The sequence below is a fragment of the Teleopsis dalmanni genome, chromosome X (genome assembly GCF_002237135.1).
Source record: "Teleopsis dalmanni isolate 2A chromosome X, ASM223713v2, whole genome shotgun sequence".
In the NCBI taxonomy this organism is placed as follows: Eukaryota; Metazoa; Arthropoda; class Insecta; order Diptera; family Diopsidae; genus Teleopsis; species Teleopsis dalmanni.
In genome coordinates this window covers 60,910,104-60,925,698 of record NC_051848.1, presented here as the reverse complement: position 1 = coordinate 60,925,698, position 15,595 = coordinate 60,910,104, and the positions used below count along the sequence as shown (strand labels likewise).

Sequence of the window (15,595 nt, the reverse complement as noted above, 5' to 3'; positions counted from 1 at the left end):
CCACGAATGATTTTTAATAAAAATTTTGCGAGCACATTGCAAAATACATATTATATATATATATATATATATAGAAATTATATATATAAATTATATATATTATTATTTTTTGATTATTTAAGAATTGTTTTAAAAATAATTCAATTCTTCTTTGCAACAAAATGAAGTCTTGAACATATAAGAGGTATTCTCTTATATGTTTACACTCTCTCTTGTAAACTCGTTGCACTGTACACGAAATGCACAGATAGCGCCAGCTTGCAATTACTATTATTATTGCAATTAATAACAACAAAATATACATACAAAGTTTCTTGAAATTGCTTGCAATCTTCCTATACCTAAGTCCATATATATGTGCTTGCAAGACAACGAAAATGGAAAAAATTGATGTTTTGATATCTGTTGCTCATCTTTAAATTTGAATTTGGTGGGAAAAGATAAATTTGTTAAAATATTATACAAATTTTGATTGTTGAAGAATTCCTAATTATTGTCATATGTATGTACACATACGTATGTATTATATATTTATATTCGTATATTATTGATTGCTGAACATTAATATATACAAAGATTTGGGTTTCGACTCTCTTTCATGTACGTAATCCCCATGTTCCGTATCACCCCATGAGGGTCGTAAAATGTTGCGCAATATGCAACAAACACGGAACCAATTTGAACAAAGATTATGACTTGTACTATTCCAAATACGGATTTTTAACTGCTTAAGACTACCAAGGCGTTCTTTTAGAAGTCCAAAACAGCTTGACTTCTCACTTTTGGAGTAGTCAAGCTGTTGGAAGGTTGACCGAAATGGAGTTATAAGAGTTTTAAGTAGTAGATGAGCTGAATCGCCTGTTAACCATTGTTCTATAGAAAATAAAGCATCTTCTTGGATAAAGAGTGTGCTTGTACGAAACATACGTGCGTTATGTGCACTTCCAAAGTAAAGGACTGTGACATGTCGAATCTTCAGCTGATAGTCATTTACAACTTGTGCTTTTACTGAATACACTCTATTCTTTGAATAATAGGATGTATGGTTAGCCACTTGTGCTTCGTCAAGTTTTAATCTGTGCCGTCAATATATCCAACACAATATGGAAGCTTATCGGGTTGGTTTCATTTTATTTGAATTAGGGAGTCGCACCTTCTTAAAGGATACCGTTTGCAACATAGACGTTTGGGATTCTATTTTTGAAGTTGTTCTTCAGGAATGGTGCTCTGAAATTATCCATTAATAGGTATCACAATGAGCCATTATTTGCGCTTAATTGAGCATTGGTGCATAACACTGTCATTCCAAGCTAACTTCAGGCTTAAAATAAATAAATATTATTTTTAAACTTTAAGAAATTAATTCAATAGAAAACTGATCATTTAGTTTTTGTTTAGTTTAAAATTGAAAAACCGTCTATATAAAAAAAATACGTTTTTACTCTTGTGTATGCAACAGAAACTTTTTAGAATTCAACTAATCTAATTTGTATAGTTATTTTTAAATAATATATTTTCATATTAATTAATTAATATGTAAAATCAGTTTAATTACTTTTAACTAATGTAATTTTATTAAAACCTTAATTTATTTTGTATAATTTTTTCGTAACATTATATAATGTTAAATAATAATTAGAATTATATAATTTAAGTGATACTTTATTGTAGTACTCAGCAATGTTAATGTCTGTCCATACTTATAGCTGGTCTCATTAAAAGATCACGTTTTAATGCGCATCACGTAAATTATTTGCACAAAAGAAATAGTTACGTTGTAATTATTTGGAAATCCTTATATTTTTATTAAGAAGTACTAACTAGTAACTACAAACTAATAATTATAATAAAAACAATGATACTAAAGTTAGACTGTTTTTTATTTTAAATTGTGATCCATTTTTTCCGGATTTCTTAGGTTTGTCAGTTCATAATATTTTTTCAGTTCTAACACTGGCTCTCCCGAGTAATCGAGTGGTGAATTAGAAATAAAAAGGTAAAGGGATATAAATTAAAAGCCTGTATCCTTATTTCTTATTGTAAATATATACATATTTGTATACTGTAATACGCATACCTAAAATTGATAACATATTAGTTAAAACATAACAACTTAGTTAAAACATATATATATATAGGTGCTATATATATTATAAAGCAAAGACAATTATAATGGCAAAGACAATTGATATATTGTTGTGTTTTGAAAATTATATATTTTGGACCATACATATATATATACAACTTTGCCATTCAAATGCTTTGTAATATATATGGTACGTATTTAATAAAAGGAGTTTCGATTGTTATTGGTATATTACAAGCAAACACAATTAAGTTAATGCTATTTTATTGAGAATTGAAATAAGATTATGTTACATTGATAAAAAATTAAAAATATTTGATAACAATAATTTATAGAAAAGCGATTAAGTAGAAAAATTTTACTATAATAATGTTTTTAATTCTTAAAAAATTAGGTTCAATGATATTTCTCGAATATCGTTGAATATTCCTTAACAAAAAGCTTTGAGTGTATTCTCATTTATTTCTCCGAACACATTTAATCACAAGTGCCAATCTGTAAACCCTGCAAATTTTTAATCTAATTTAATTTAATTGTATTTGGTTAAAAAAAAATTGTGTTTTATTATATATATTATTATAATCTATTATTATATCTATTTCTTTATAGATATAAAATATAAAGATATTGTGACATTTTGGTATAAATAAAATATATAATATGTAAAATATCTTTATAGATGTAAAAAATCGATATATAATCTATATATTAGATATCTATATATTATTTGTATACATTATTGTAGTCAATCTTAATCATATTATCGGGCCTATTTACACTATATAAATGTAACATGAACATGAACTTGAAAACCGGTTAACGATAGATGAGAGAGGGAAGAGAGTGTGATGTGAGTTCATGAATTTCATACAATGCTGCGTTTCTTCAGCTTGACACGCAACATATGCAATGTTATGTTTATGTTTACCTTTTAATGCTGAATACCCTCAATTTCTGTGCATTGCACTACTACACACAAGCATTTTATACGTTTACACAAAACAGAACAAATTTTACGCTCTTGAGAGTTCATGGTAGTGTGAACTGAACTGACAATTCATGTTGTCGTCAAGTTCATCTCACGTTCATGATAGTGTAAATAGGCCCATCAGGATGATAATATATATATATTTGTTCTATTGAATTAAATTGATTTCGTTTCTTAAATTTGTTTTTATTAAATATTTATGTAATTAAATAAAAAATAAATATTTAACATATATTTTTTTACAATTATTGATATATATATTTTTTACTTTAACTTGAACTTGATTTTGTTTTATTAAATATCTTTATAATTAAACAAAAAATAAATATTAAATATAAATTTCTTTACTATAAATAATTGTAGTTAATATATATATTTTTTGCGTTAAATTGAAATTGATTTTGTTTCTTAAATTTGTTTTTATTAAATATTTATGTAATTAAATAAAAAATAAATATTAAATATAATAATAATTGTAGTTAAAATATGAATCCCAAAATTATGAATAATTTGTTTCACATACATAATTTTCAAAAATCTAAACACCCAATAATTGTCAAAAAGTGAATACCTTTTATAAAATTATATGATAATTTTTTTTAAGTGTATTTCGGTCGCAAAAAATACAACCATGCACATAGCTACCAACATTCCGCACTAAAAAAATGGGCTGAGGAATAAAAGTGAAATTTCTAAGAGCAAGAAAATTGTTTTGATTCGCAAAAAAAAAAATACAATTACGTTCATTCATTAAACATATATCAAGTGCGACATATCAGACTATAGATATATAGTAAGTAACTAACTTACTGTGTACTCTATATAGTTAGTGTTAGTGCAACTGCTTCGTAGTACAGTGTTAAGATGTGATTTAAGACTCCGTGCGAGTCAATAAAATTTTGCAGAATTGCGTACAATTATAAAGAAAAATTTGCAAAGGTATTGGTTGCGCTGACAGCGACCCGTTTTGCCTTCACAAAGTATGGCAAACGATTTAGCGGCGCACGGGACCAGCTTTGCAGCTAATAGTGATACGGGTACTCGACTAATTGGACAACAGGACTATGAACAGCAACAACATTTTACTAGGAATGGGAATCGCTGGCAATCCTCAAGATTTGCATCATTACGATGTTGTGGCAATTTAATAACATATCTGTTAAGGTTGCGAAGTACTCCTGAAGAACTGGAGCAGCGCTACAAATCTAGAGAAATTGATAAATTTTTAGAAAAAGAGAAACACACATTCAGACGACAGGTATTTATTTTTAACATTATAAAAAGTAAACCAACACAAACAATACTAGGCGTACAAATTACTTTTATTTAGTTAACAAATTAGCATATACATTTCAAAAAACTGCCACCCGCCGCCGTCGGTGCCTCCGCAACAATCAATATTCTTTAAATCACAACAATGGCATAATTTAAGTGAACGTTTAAAGTATTATATATGTATGACTGTCTATTAATTTAAATATGCATATTGCGTCTTTTAACATATCATCCCATTGTGGATATAATTTAGACCAATTGTAGGATTTTCCAATGATGCGATTTTTGTCGCTCTCATGATTAATCAAATGCGTAAGCATGATTTTTTGATCTTTTTAAAAGTATTAAATTTCTAATTAACTTAAAATAATTTGGCTCGCCAACAAGACTTGAGTCAAGTCACTTCACGGATTTACAAATATATATGTATGGATATGTAGATTTATATCAAAAAGTGTGAAATTGTAAATATTTAGTCACCTGAAAGCAAAATGTGTATTTGCGGTAACTCATAGGAATTGTTTACATCTGAATTGCTCCAATTACGAAGGTCACTCACTCTATGTATGAAGTAATTTGTGATTGTAAATGATTTTTTTTTGTTCTTCTAAATATTCATATAGTTTTATGATCTATACATTGAAAGAACTTCTCATTATTTCAAAAGATAGGACTACCAAAACCAAAACTAGAAAATATGCTTATCGGAAGAAGCTTGTCTTCATAATGCGCATCGAAATAATTAATGATTTTTAAGCTATTATAAAGACCAGAAATCCCGCTCAAATTACAAAACTTTCTTATTAAAGCAATCTTCAAAAATATTAAGCTTCCTAATGGAAATGTCATGACATCTAACAATACTGTGAGTTGCCAATGTTTACAATATGAATAGTGGCTCTCGTAAAAAGGCTTTTGTACAACTATTTGCTATATCCGTTTCATTGTAGGAAGAGACTTTCTATGAGAAAATTATTATTGTAAAAAAAACTGCTGCTTAAAAAAAACTGAAAAATCGTTATGTTATCTGGATCCATATTAAATGTGCTCCAAAGCGCTCCTAATAAATTTTACTTTAATTACATACTTTTGTTTTGTAAAATAAAGAATTGGTTTTGGGGAAATATGTAGTTCTATAAAGTGTCTAATTGCATTTAAATTGTTTACTACCTTCTCTTTCGCTTTTCTTTCTAATCTCTCCCTCTTTCACCTGTACCGCTCTTTCCCACCTTATTCCCGCTTCGCACTCTTTCCCACCTTACTACCGCTTCGCACTTTCCGCTCTTTTTCCCGGTTCGCACTCTCCGCCCTTTCTTCCGCTTCGCTTTCTCCGCCCTTTCTCCCGTACCGCTATCTCCCAAATTTTCCTCCTTGCTGATCTCTCTCTCACATTTCTCATTTTTCTTTCTCATAACGCTCTCTCCTTCTCTGATATTGTTATAACTCGAAGAATTTTTGAAGCAAAAACATAAATGAATTATATGACAAATATGCTATAAAGTATAGGATGTTAAGAAAAGCTGAGGGATGGTGAAAGAGAAGGTGAAGTGAGTTGAACTATACTCATTTATGTACTTTTGATATTTTTCATAAATCGGTGCAATTTTCATAGTATTTTACAATAAAATTTGTGATTGTCTTTATTCGTGTTTTGTTTGATAACAAAATCGTAGGAATTTTCTAATAAATGTCTTTAATTACGGTTCGTTTTATATTAGTAACTTTATCATAGCAAATGTTGTTTACAGATATCGTTGGATTTCTTGCTTTCGTCTTGTGCTTTTATATCACTGCATAATATATACATATGTGGTGATGAATGATTTAGTTGAAAAGCGCAATCATATTGTTTGATTCAAACGCAAAAGCTTTGTACCAAAGAAACATAACATTTACAACAACAACGATGTTCTCTTCTGTGTGTGCTGAAATAGTAAATAACGCAAATTGAAATTTGTTAAATTGATTATTGAATTACCAACTCAGAACTTATGTAAATGGTACATTGGCAAGAAAATAAGTCTATTTAGTATCGAAAACTTGTTTGTTGATAAATTGATTGATAGATTTTCCGTACATTATCAACTCCAGTTATTCATAAATCACAAATGCAAGAGTATCAGTAACTCCTTTTAACTGAAAAATAGTTTCTAAATTTTATTTTTTAAACGATTTGATAACTTAATTCAGATACAAACTACAGTGAGAAAACATTTCTAAAGAATATTTAAAATATTTTATTGAACTATTGTTCAATATATACAAATATTTGTTCTATATAATATTATTAATAGTCGTAATAGCATGAGCATTTTTTTTATATTAAAGTATATTATAAGAATAAAAAATAGAAGTAGTATAGGATAGAAAATTGGAAAAAGTGAAGATCGCAAAGTGCCCGATCTGGAAAATATGATGGGTGTGGTAATACAGTATATCTGAACTTTAAAATTTTGTGGCAAGCTTCCAAAATTTTATGAGATATCCTATTATATTGGTAGAATATTGCACCTTATTTAATTTAAAATAAATGATTTAAGAAATGTTAATTTATCTTATAAGAAAATATGCATATAGAGTACAAAGTATACGAAATTTTTAATTTGAAATTCGCGAGAAAAAACTTGAATTATTATTTTATTTATTAATATTAAGTGTAGTTAAAAGAAATCCATTATACTCACAATAGATGACTTCAGTTATCTGTATTCGGCGTTATATAAGTCCGATCGAAATTATACTAGATTGTGTTAGAAAGATGTGATTTCGTACTAAAAAAATAGTTTGGTTTTGACAGTTTGGTAATTGGTTGGCTCAGTTTTGTTTGAGTGCGCGTTAAAGAAGGACACTAGCCATGTTTTTCAATTTTTTTTTATAAAGGCGAAAACGCAGGCAAGAAATCAGACGGTTAAATGTGTTTAAGGTCCTAATACTGTAACAGCTAATCATGCGCAAGTTTGGTTTCATCGATTTCGTTTCATCGATTTCGTTCTGGTAATTTCGATGTCAAAGATGCACAAGGCACTGGAAGGTCAATTGTCGAAAATGTAAACAAAATATGGAAATTCTTCGAGCCCGACCAACATGTAAACATTGTTTTGATTGCCTAAAATCGTTTGGAACCATTTGAATAAGGTTAGATACAAATAGAAGCCGGCTAAACCGGTGGTCAAACCAGAACTGACGGTCAGAAAGGTTTTGCTGGTTGTTTGTAGGGATTGGCAGGGAATCATTTACTACGAGCAGCTTGAGAGCCCTAACGGCAAAACTCTTAATTCGGAATTGTACCGTTAACAATTAGACCTTTACTGTCTAATTGTTAAGGAAGCAAGCAATCGCCCAGAAATGATTATCTTTGGGCAATAGGAGAGGAATTGTTTTCCATCAGGACAACGTAAGGCCATACACATCGATAATAATTCGCTAAAAGCTTTGGGAGCTTAATTGAGAAGTTTTTGTGCATCCATTTTATAGTCAAAACCTGGCACCAAGTGATTACCATCTGTTTCTGTCCATGGCAAACGATTTTTCTTGTGAAAAATTCGCGTCAGGAGAGACCTGTGAAAATCGACTGTCTTAATTCTTTCCTTCTATAAGAGAGGCATAATGAAATTACATTCAAAATAGCAACAACTTTTTAGAAAAAATGGCGCATATTTAACCAAAATCGGATCATTCTAACTATGGTAAATAAGCCTTCATTTTCATGGAAAAAATGTAGATTTCTTTTTACTACACCTACAGCTATAGTATTATAAAAACTTAAAGGGATGGGTTAAATTTATAGTTGTTGTTGTTACTCGAAAGTCTGTTGAAGAAGAAAACAAGAATGGAGTATATGATGAATACATTTGGTGAACTATTAATTTATATTATTATTATGTTCAAGATATAAATTTGTCGTCCTAGTACAGGTTTGCTATTTTTAATATCAAATGAATTATTTTAAAACTAGAAACTAAGAATATTTATGCTTTATATTACAAATAAAAGCTCTATTGCAATTGTTATGTTTAAATGTGTTAGGTTAATCATTGGTTTCGTTGCAACGTAGATAAATATCAAACACACTATCAACTTAATGTCATTACTATTGTATAATCTATTGTTTTTGTTTATACTTTTGTAAAGATGTTCTGTATGTATGCTAATGAAAGGATGTAAGTCTAAAAAGATCTGAGGTCAGATTAATTACTCGTTTTCTACAAAAAATTCTCTTGATAACTATTAACTTTTAAAGATGGTACAGTGATACATTCGCTTATCAACGGAAAATATGTGGTGGATTGCATCTAATGATGTCTACTTTGAAAGCGATAAATCGTCACCCATTAACTAAAAATGTGTAGGGGATTATGTCAAACGCTAACATAATTGTGTACCACTTGATTGATGGGGGCATATTTTAAAAGCGATAAATAAATTTTGATTGAGCAATTAATTTTGTTTTTGTTTTATTTAAAAATAGTTTCGCACAGAATACACGTTACAGATTTCAAAAAAGTTACGGATAGGTAATCTAAAACGCAGGTTTTCGGATGCTTCCTTAAAGATCAACCGAACTAAACTATTTTCTATCAATAATGCTATAAGATTATGGATCAATTGAAGAAAATAGTTGATACAGTTTCGAAAGTTGCATTTCTACACTTTTTAAAAACACGGAATGGATTGATCATATTGTATATGTATTTGTTATGGGTGCTTGGTGATATACGATAGGTTTACTTTTTTTTGTAGTATTTATTTTGTATAATTAGTTGTGTTGATCCTCAATAAATGCTTCTTAAATAGAAACGATTACGACATATTAATAAATATATTTACATTTCATTTAAAAATTCACAAACTAATTGAATATATGGTTTTACTCCCTTTTAGTTGCTCGTTTTCAATATTCAACGACTAAAACTAGGCTAGTTTTAATTATTACCTACTCACAACCTCATACCTAACCCATGCCACAAAAAGAAAAAACTGTCGTTCTTGCTACTTTCGTCATCCCCTTTCTCCCACAAGTATTCGTCTTGTAATTTCATTCATATTGCATGCTCTATAGGTCCTCGCGGGTAACGAAAACATTAACAGCTTGGAAAAAGCAGCTGTAACCTATTAAGCGGAGAATATTCGGGTAAACCGAATATTCTGTGCAAAGCTCACGTAAAATAAAATTAAAATTTATTATGATGAATGTTCTTATTGATTTCTTATTGAATGTTCTAATCATTGAAAAATGTAGTAATAAAATACAAATAGTTTCGAATATTGTATCATTCATTATTTATTTATTTTCTGAAATATTTTTATCGGTACATGAAAGCTACTGGGCAAAAAAATATATAGATTTTGTAGAGGCGACTGGTCTTTTATATGTATAAGTATACAATTTGTGTTCTTTCTAAATGATTTATTATTATAATTTATGCAATTAAGTTTTCTGTACGTGCTGTTCATGATTTAGATTAATTCGATTTTTGCAATAGTTAAAATATTATAATTTTAACCTGGTGGCATGTGGTAGATGATGCAGCTTTCCGTAACAAAAGTTAAGATATCTCTAACCAAGTTTCTTACGACATTCCAATTTTGTGCGAAAGGAAAGAAATGGTACTTTAAAAAAAAAATGCGATTTTTCAAAAAAAAAAATAGAAAACAAAAACTTTCAAATTAATCTGTCTGACTGAACTTTGATTTAATTATTAACCAGCATCTCAAAACCTAGATAGTTTCCTTTAAAAGACGAGTATAAAAAACGCTATATGATAGAAACAGTAAAACGTCTTCGGAATAAAATAATATATATGAAATATGAATAAATAACAATTTTACAAAAATTTTGATAAGAAAGGTTTTCTTAAAATAGAATAATAAAAACTAACAGGTTACTGGGGTGCCAATAGAGCGGAGCATTGAGATCATGACAGATCTTATGTCATGTTATCTTTTGAACAGAACACACTTAGTCCACGAAAATTTCCTACTTAACGAGAATATTTGTTAAAATCATTGACAACTTTTTAAAAAACTGTACTTTGAACCACTAAAAAATTTTGGACTTATTTTAAGGATATTTAATAGTCTGAAAAGTGATATATGACTTATGCTATATTATTTGAATAAACTATTTTTAAAGGTAGAAATTTCTGAAGAAATTTCTTGTATCTCGCTTAATATCGATAATTCATAGCTCTCCCGTCAACCATACGATTTTGTTCGCTTTTTGGACCGTGTATTTTCTGATTATTTACCGGATTAATTAAAAAGACCATAAAAACACGATTAAAAAAATGACACTTTTGTTAGTTTAAATACCCAATTGTTTGCGGTTCAATATCAGAGTACAATGATTTATTTAAGATTTGATTATGAGGTTAGTAGCATCTATTAAACTCCATGTTTTTTTCTTAATCTTATCATGTTGTCACTTATAATTCTAAAAAACTGCCTTAACCTTCCTGTTAATGAGACTGTTTTCGTCTTTTATGGAGAACGTTCATGAAGAAGAGACCACTATTTTGACTGTTCTTTCGTTTTCGAAGTATAACAAGTATCCATGTTTTATCTTTTTATACAAATTACTGCGAAGTATAATAATAGTTGCAAACGATAATATAAATCTTTTGAATTACCACAAAATATTTGCGAACCCTGTTATGAATATATATTATTCCAATCAGGGTTCGCAGTGAGTAAAAGTAGAATTTATATAACGTAGTACCGACAATTTTACTTAAGATTTTTACTATATCTGCAATCTCGTATAACTTTATTCGGCCATTTACCTAAGTCGTTACCACCTCATTTGAATGTCCTGTCTGCTCAGCATCTTTAGAGGTAAAACCTTTCCTATTTTCAATACAGACCCCATATTGATTTCTTTTTGTTTCACTGTCTTTTTTTTTAATGTTGTCCTTAATATGCACACGAAATTTTTGTTTCTCCATTTTTTGGAAATTTACGAAAACTCGGATAAAAAGCCGTAACAAAAAACAAAAGCGAAGCTTCCATATTGCAGAAATAATTTAGACTCAAGTTTAATTATAATCTAATATTGTTAGATAATTAAAAAATATTTTAAATCCTATTTAGTGCATAATTATCGCTTTATCAAAAAGTCTTCGTAATGACACGACTTGAATGATTTAAATTCATTCTGTAAAGTAATGTTAACTTAGTGTCCTTCATTCGATTTACATAAATAAAAAATCAAGCACATTTCATTTAACTACACATATATTTTTTACTATTTAATTTTTTTAAATTTATTAATTATTTTTGTAGGTAAAACTTTTACTTTTGGGCGCTGGTGAGTCAGGAAAGTCAACATTTTTAAAACAAATGCGAATCATACATGGAGTCAATTTTGAGCCTGAACTAATACGTGAATACCAACATGTGATATACCAAAATGTAATACGAGGTAAAAATCATTTTATATACAATAGTATTATATATTATGCTCGCAGATGATATATATTAATGTTTATATTATACATTTCGATTAGGAATGCAAGTATTAATTGATGCAAGGGAAAAATTAGAAATTGCTTGGGAAAATAACGAAAAAGAAAACGATGCAAACGACGCCAAATTTTTAGAATGCAACTCAATAGAGGTAGAAAAGTTTGTGCAGTGGGCACCACTCATACGAAGGCTATGGCAGGATCGAGGAATTAAAAGAGCCTACGAAAGGCGAAGGGAATTTCAAATTGTACGCATTTTATAAAATATTTTATTATTAAAATATATTTTAATATATACATAAATGTTTGGTTTGTTTGCAGAGCGATTCAGTCAGTTACTTTTTAGATGAAATAGATCGCTTAGCTAAATATGATTATGTACCTACACACAGGGATATTTTGCATTGTCGAAAAGCAACCAAAGGAGTTTATGAATTTCGTGTAAAAATACAGGTAAGTTTAAAATGTGTTACTAAATATTTATCTGCTAGCTTTGACTTGCAAACTTGCTATTTGGTTGTACGTGTTACAAATGTCAACTTAAACATATAAATGCTTGGAGAAATAAGTGACATTTGATCATCTGTGTTGTCCAGTGATTCTAGACAAATGTTTTTCACTTGACTGTTCTAATTTATTTATGTCTTGCAAATTGATTATTGTATAATCTTTATCATGACTAAAAGCTACTAATAGTTCTCCAGTAATGGACTAACAGTCGTTCGCCAATATATGCGATCAGGTGCTTCTCTCCACTCTCATCAAAAACCCAAAGAGCAGGTCTACTATATGGACTACAAAAACATCAACAATCTAACAATATGGTGTAGCAATATTATTGCAAACCTTTCTTAAGTAAACATATTCTGCAAGTTAGAAATCTCTTTCTATAAGCTACTATCTATAAGTTACTTCCTGAACTGAGAAAGTATCATTGTTTAATCTCGTATCTCATATTTAAGTGTTTGTAAGGGTGTGAAAAAATTCACAAAGTCGCTATTGTATATTGAAAGCATACAAAGCAATATTGTGATCTACAACAGCTTATGTGTTTTCAGTATGGACCGACTAGGTTTACGAAACGCATTGAAATTTTAAGCGGTTATTATAATATGCAATCTGAAATACCAATTGCTAAAGAACATAACAATTGCTGTAATATAACAATTTTTACTTGTATGACACATAAATGAATATACATCCATAAAGCATATTAATCGCTATTACCCATCCAGCAAGAAAACATTTTGAACGTCGAATTAGGAGAACGACTATAAATCTTTTATTCCAAAGCTATTAGTCTCTTATTTTTTTAAATATGTTCATTAAAAATATTAGTAAAGTTTAGTAAATAATTTAATAATAAAAGTAAAACTATAGGTTAGTATATATAAAGTTAGTTGGCCAAGAGCACATATAGACCTGACGAATCCTTAGCAATGTTGTTATTGTAGATTACAGAGATATGATGGTGTAGCTTTTTTTTGGTAGTATTGAATAGTGCTTTTTCGTTGAACTTGACGATTAGCTCCGCGACATAGACTTAATCACTCTTGGAACTTTAGTAATACCAGTTTAGAGTTGTTGTTCTGACTTACAGTTGTTAATGTAGTCACATATTATTTAAAATATGTATTAGCAAATAGAGGTACACTTCACTCCAATATCGTGAATACATTTTATGATACTAACTCTGAAGAGTTTAAGTGGTGTTTTTAAAAGAGTCTGAAGTGCATACTTTTTTACTTCCTGCATTCAGCACTGCTAGCAATATTTGGATTATGCATATGTATTGCAACTGGAGTATGCCCGGTAAAAATATCGACTATCGTTCATTCGCTCGAATGATAAAACATCACCTGTCTCATTTGTAAATAGTTGAATTTACGCGGCCTGTTTTTTTAGCTTTTTCCAACATGTGTTTCTTTGATTGTCTATATATATATTACGTACATACCTGAATATTTTGCTTAGTTTTTGGTGTAAATTTTAGTAATATCACAGAAACCTTACCTTAACTGTTTTAAAGTAAAAGTCATTTACTAACTCCTATATGTTTTAATTTTTTATTAATTTATATGATAATCGTATATATAAAACTATTTTCTGCACATTCACAGAAAAGCGAATACTGTATTTACATATATTATAATATTTAAAAAATAAGTTAAAAAGTTAAAATCTTAAATCTTATTTTTTTCGTAGAACATTCCATTTGTGTTCGTTGATGTCGGCGGACAACGTACTCAACGGCAAAAATGGACCAAATGCTTTGATACATCAGTAACATCAATCATATTTTTGGTTTCTAGTTCAGAATTTGACCAAGTACTTGCAGAAGACAGGTAATAGATAATATTATATAAAATTAAAAAATTATTTATTTAATAACATATTTTTCACATTATAGAAAAACGAATAGACTAGAAGAGTCGAAAAATATTTTCGATACAATCGTGAATAACAATACTTTTAAAGGCATTTCGATAATATTATTTTTAAACAAAACCGATTTACTCGAACAAAAAGTACGCAACCCAGAGACTGATATACGCTGGTTTTATCCACAATTTAATGGTAACCCACACTCATTGTTGGACGTACAAAATTTTATATTGGAAATGTTTATGAGAGTGCGAAAGAGTCCACAAAGTCGCACATATCATCATTTTACCACTGCCATAGATACGCGCAACATAAACGTTGTATTCAATTCTGTTAAGGATACAATATTGCAGCGAAATTTGAACGCTCTGATGCTGCAGTAATTCTATACTACGAGTGTTTTACGAAAACAATGTAAATTATTTAATACTCAGAGCTCATAACCTATACAGAATAATGCCATAATTCAGCTCTAGCTCAAACTAATTTACGTTGTAAATTAGTGTAGAAACAACGAACAAAAAGCAAAACATTGGATACAATTGTTCAACTGGCACAGATACGAATCGTTAAATCGCGATGAACAAAAAAAGGTTATGGGAATTTATAGCGCTTGCTCTCCATTAGTGCCAGCAACTTTTGTTGTAGCTCCGAAGTTAATCGAATAAAATAATATAAAATATTTCTTTTTTATTTTTGTATTTTTGTAGTTTTATTTATAATATTTTTTTTAACGTTATAATTTGATTTTATTTATAGTTTTATTTAATTTGTAATTTTTAGTTATTATTATGATTTTGATTATTATGTTTTTTAGGTCCATTTTTTTAATAATATCGAAATTGTTTTAGCTTTGTATTTTAATGTGTAAATATATTTATATAAATTATTCCTGCACATATGTATGTAAGCATGTATACAAAAACATAATACTAACCTCATTTCTCACTTTTAATGTCCCTTTTTTTACTAATATAACTTATATTAATTATATTTTTATATGTAAACAAAAATTTTTTATTAACTTATTGTTTAAATTAGTTCCAAAATTTAATAGTATTCTTTTAATAATATTTATATATTAGTGTATCTGGAGAATACTCCTCTATGCAATTTATAGGAACTAACAATATAAATTTATACAAGTATATTTTGCTACTATGATATACATCAATATATATATATATATATTTATTTATTGATATATGTATATTTTTTTATATTATCGTATATACATATAAATATATATACATTTAAAATTATCTCATATTGCTATATTTTATATAAATATTTTATATATCATAAAGCAAAAAAAAAAAATTAAAATACGAACACACTGAACCACCCATTGATGGTGATTAATTCTAGTTTATGTAAATTTACTATATATATTATATA

At 28.5% G+C, this 15,595-nt stretch overlaps 1 protein-coding gene across 1 annotated transcript; it reads left to right on the top strand.

Moving 5' to 3' along the window:
• Positions 1–3,673: 3,673 nt before the first annotated feature.
• On the top strand, positions 3,674–14,915 carry LOC119688960 (guanine nucleotide-binding protein subunit alpha homolog). Its single transcript, XM_038103657.1, has 6 exons — positions 3,674–4,332; positions 11,631–11,769; positions 11,855–12,060; positions 12,134–12,265; positions 14,018–14,157; positions 14,223–14,915. The coding sequence occupies exons 1-6, from the start codon at positions 4,057–4,059 to the stop codon at positions 14,578–14,580; spliced, it is 1,251 nt and encodes a 416-aa protein (XP_037959585.1). The 5' UTR covers positions 3,674–4,056; the 3' UTR covers positions 14,581–14,915.
• The last annotated feature ends 680 nt before the right edge of the window (positions 14,916–15,595 follow it).

Excerpts from the sequence above, each read along its gene's own strand:
- LOC119688960 (XM_038103657.1), top strand. The coding sequence starts at position 4,057 with ATGGCAAACGATTTAGCGGCGCACGGGACCAGCTTTGCAGCTAATAGT. Across the intron at positions 12,266-14,017 it reads AATTTCGTGTAAAAATACAG|AACATTCCATTTGTGTTCGT; the intron begins GTAAGTTTAAAA and ends TTTTTTTCGTAG. Across the intron at positions 14,158-14,222 it reads CAAGTACTTGCAGAAGACAG|AAAAACGAATAGACTAGAAG; the intron begins GTAATAGATAAT and ends TTCACATTATAG.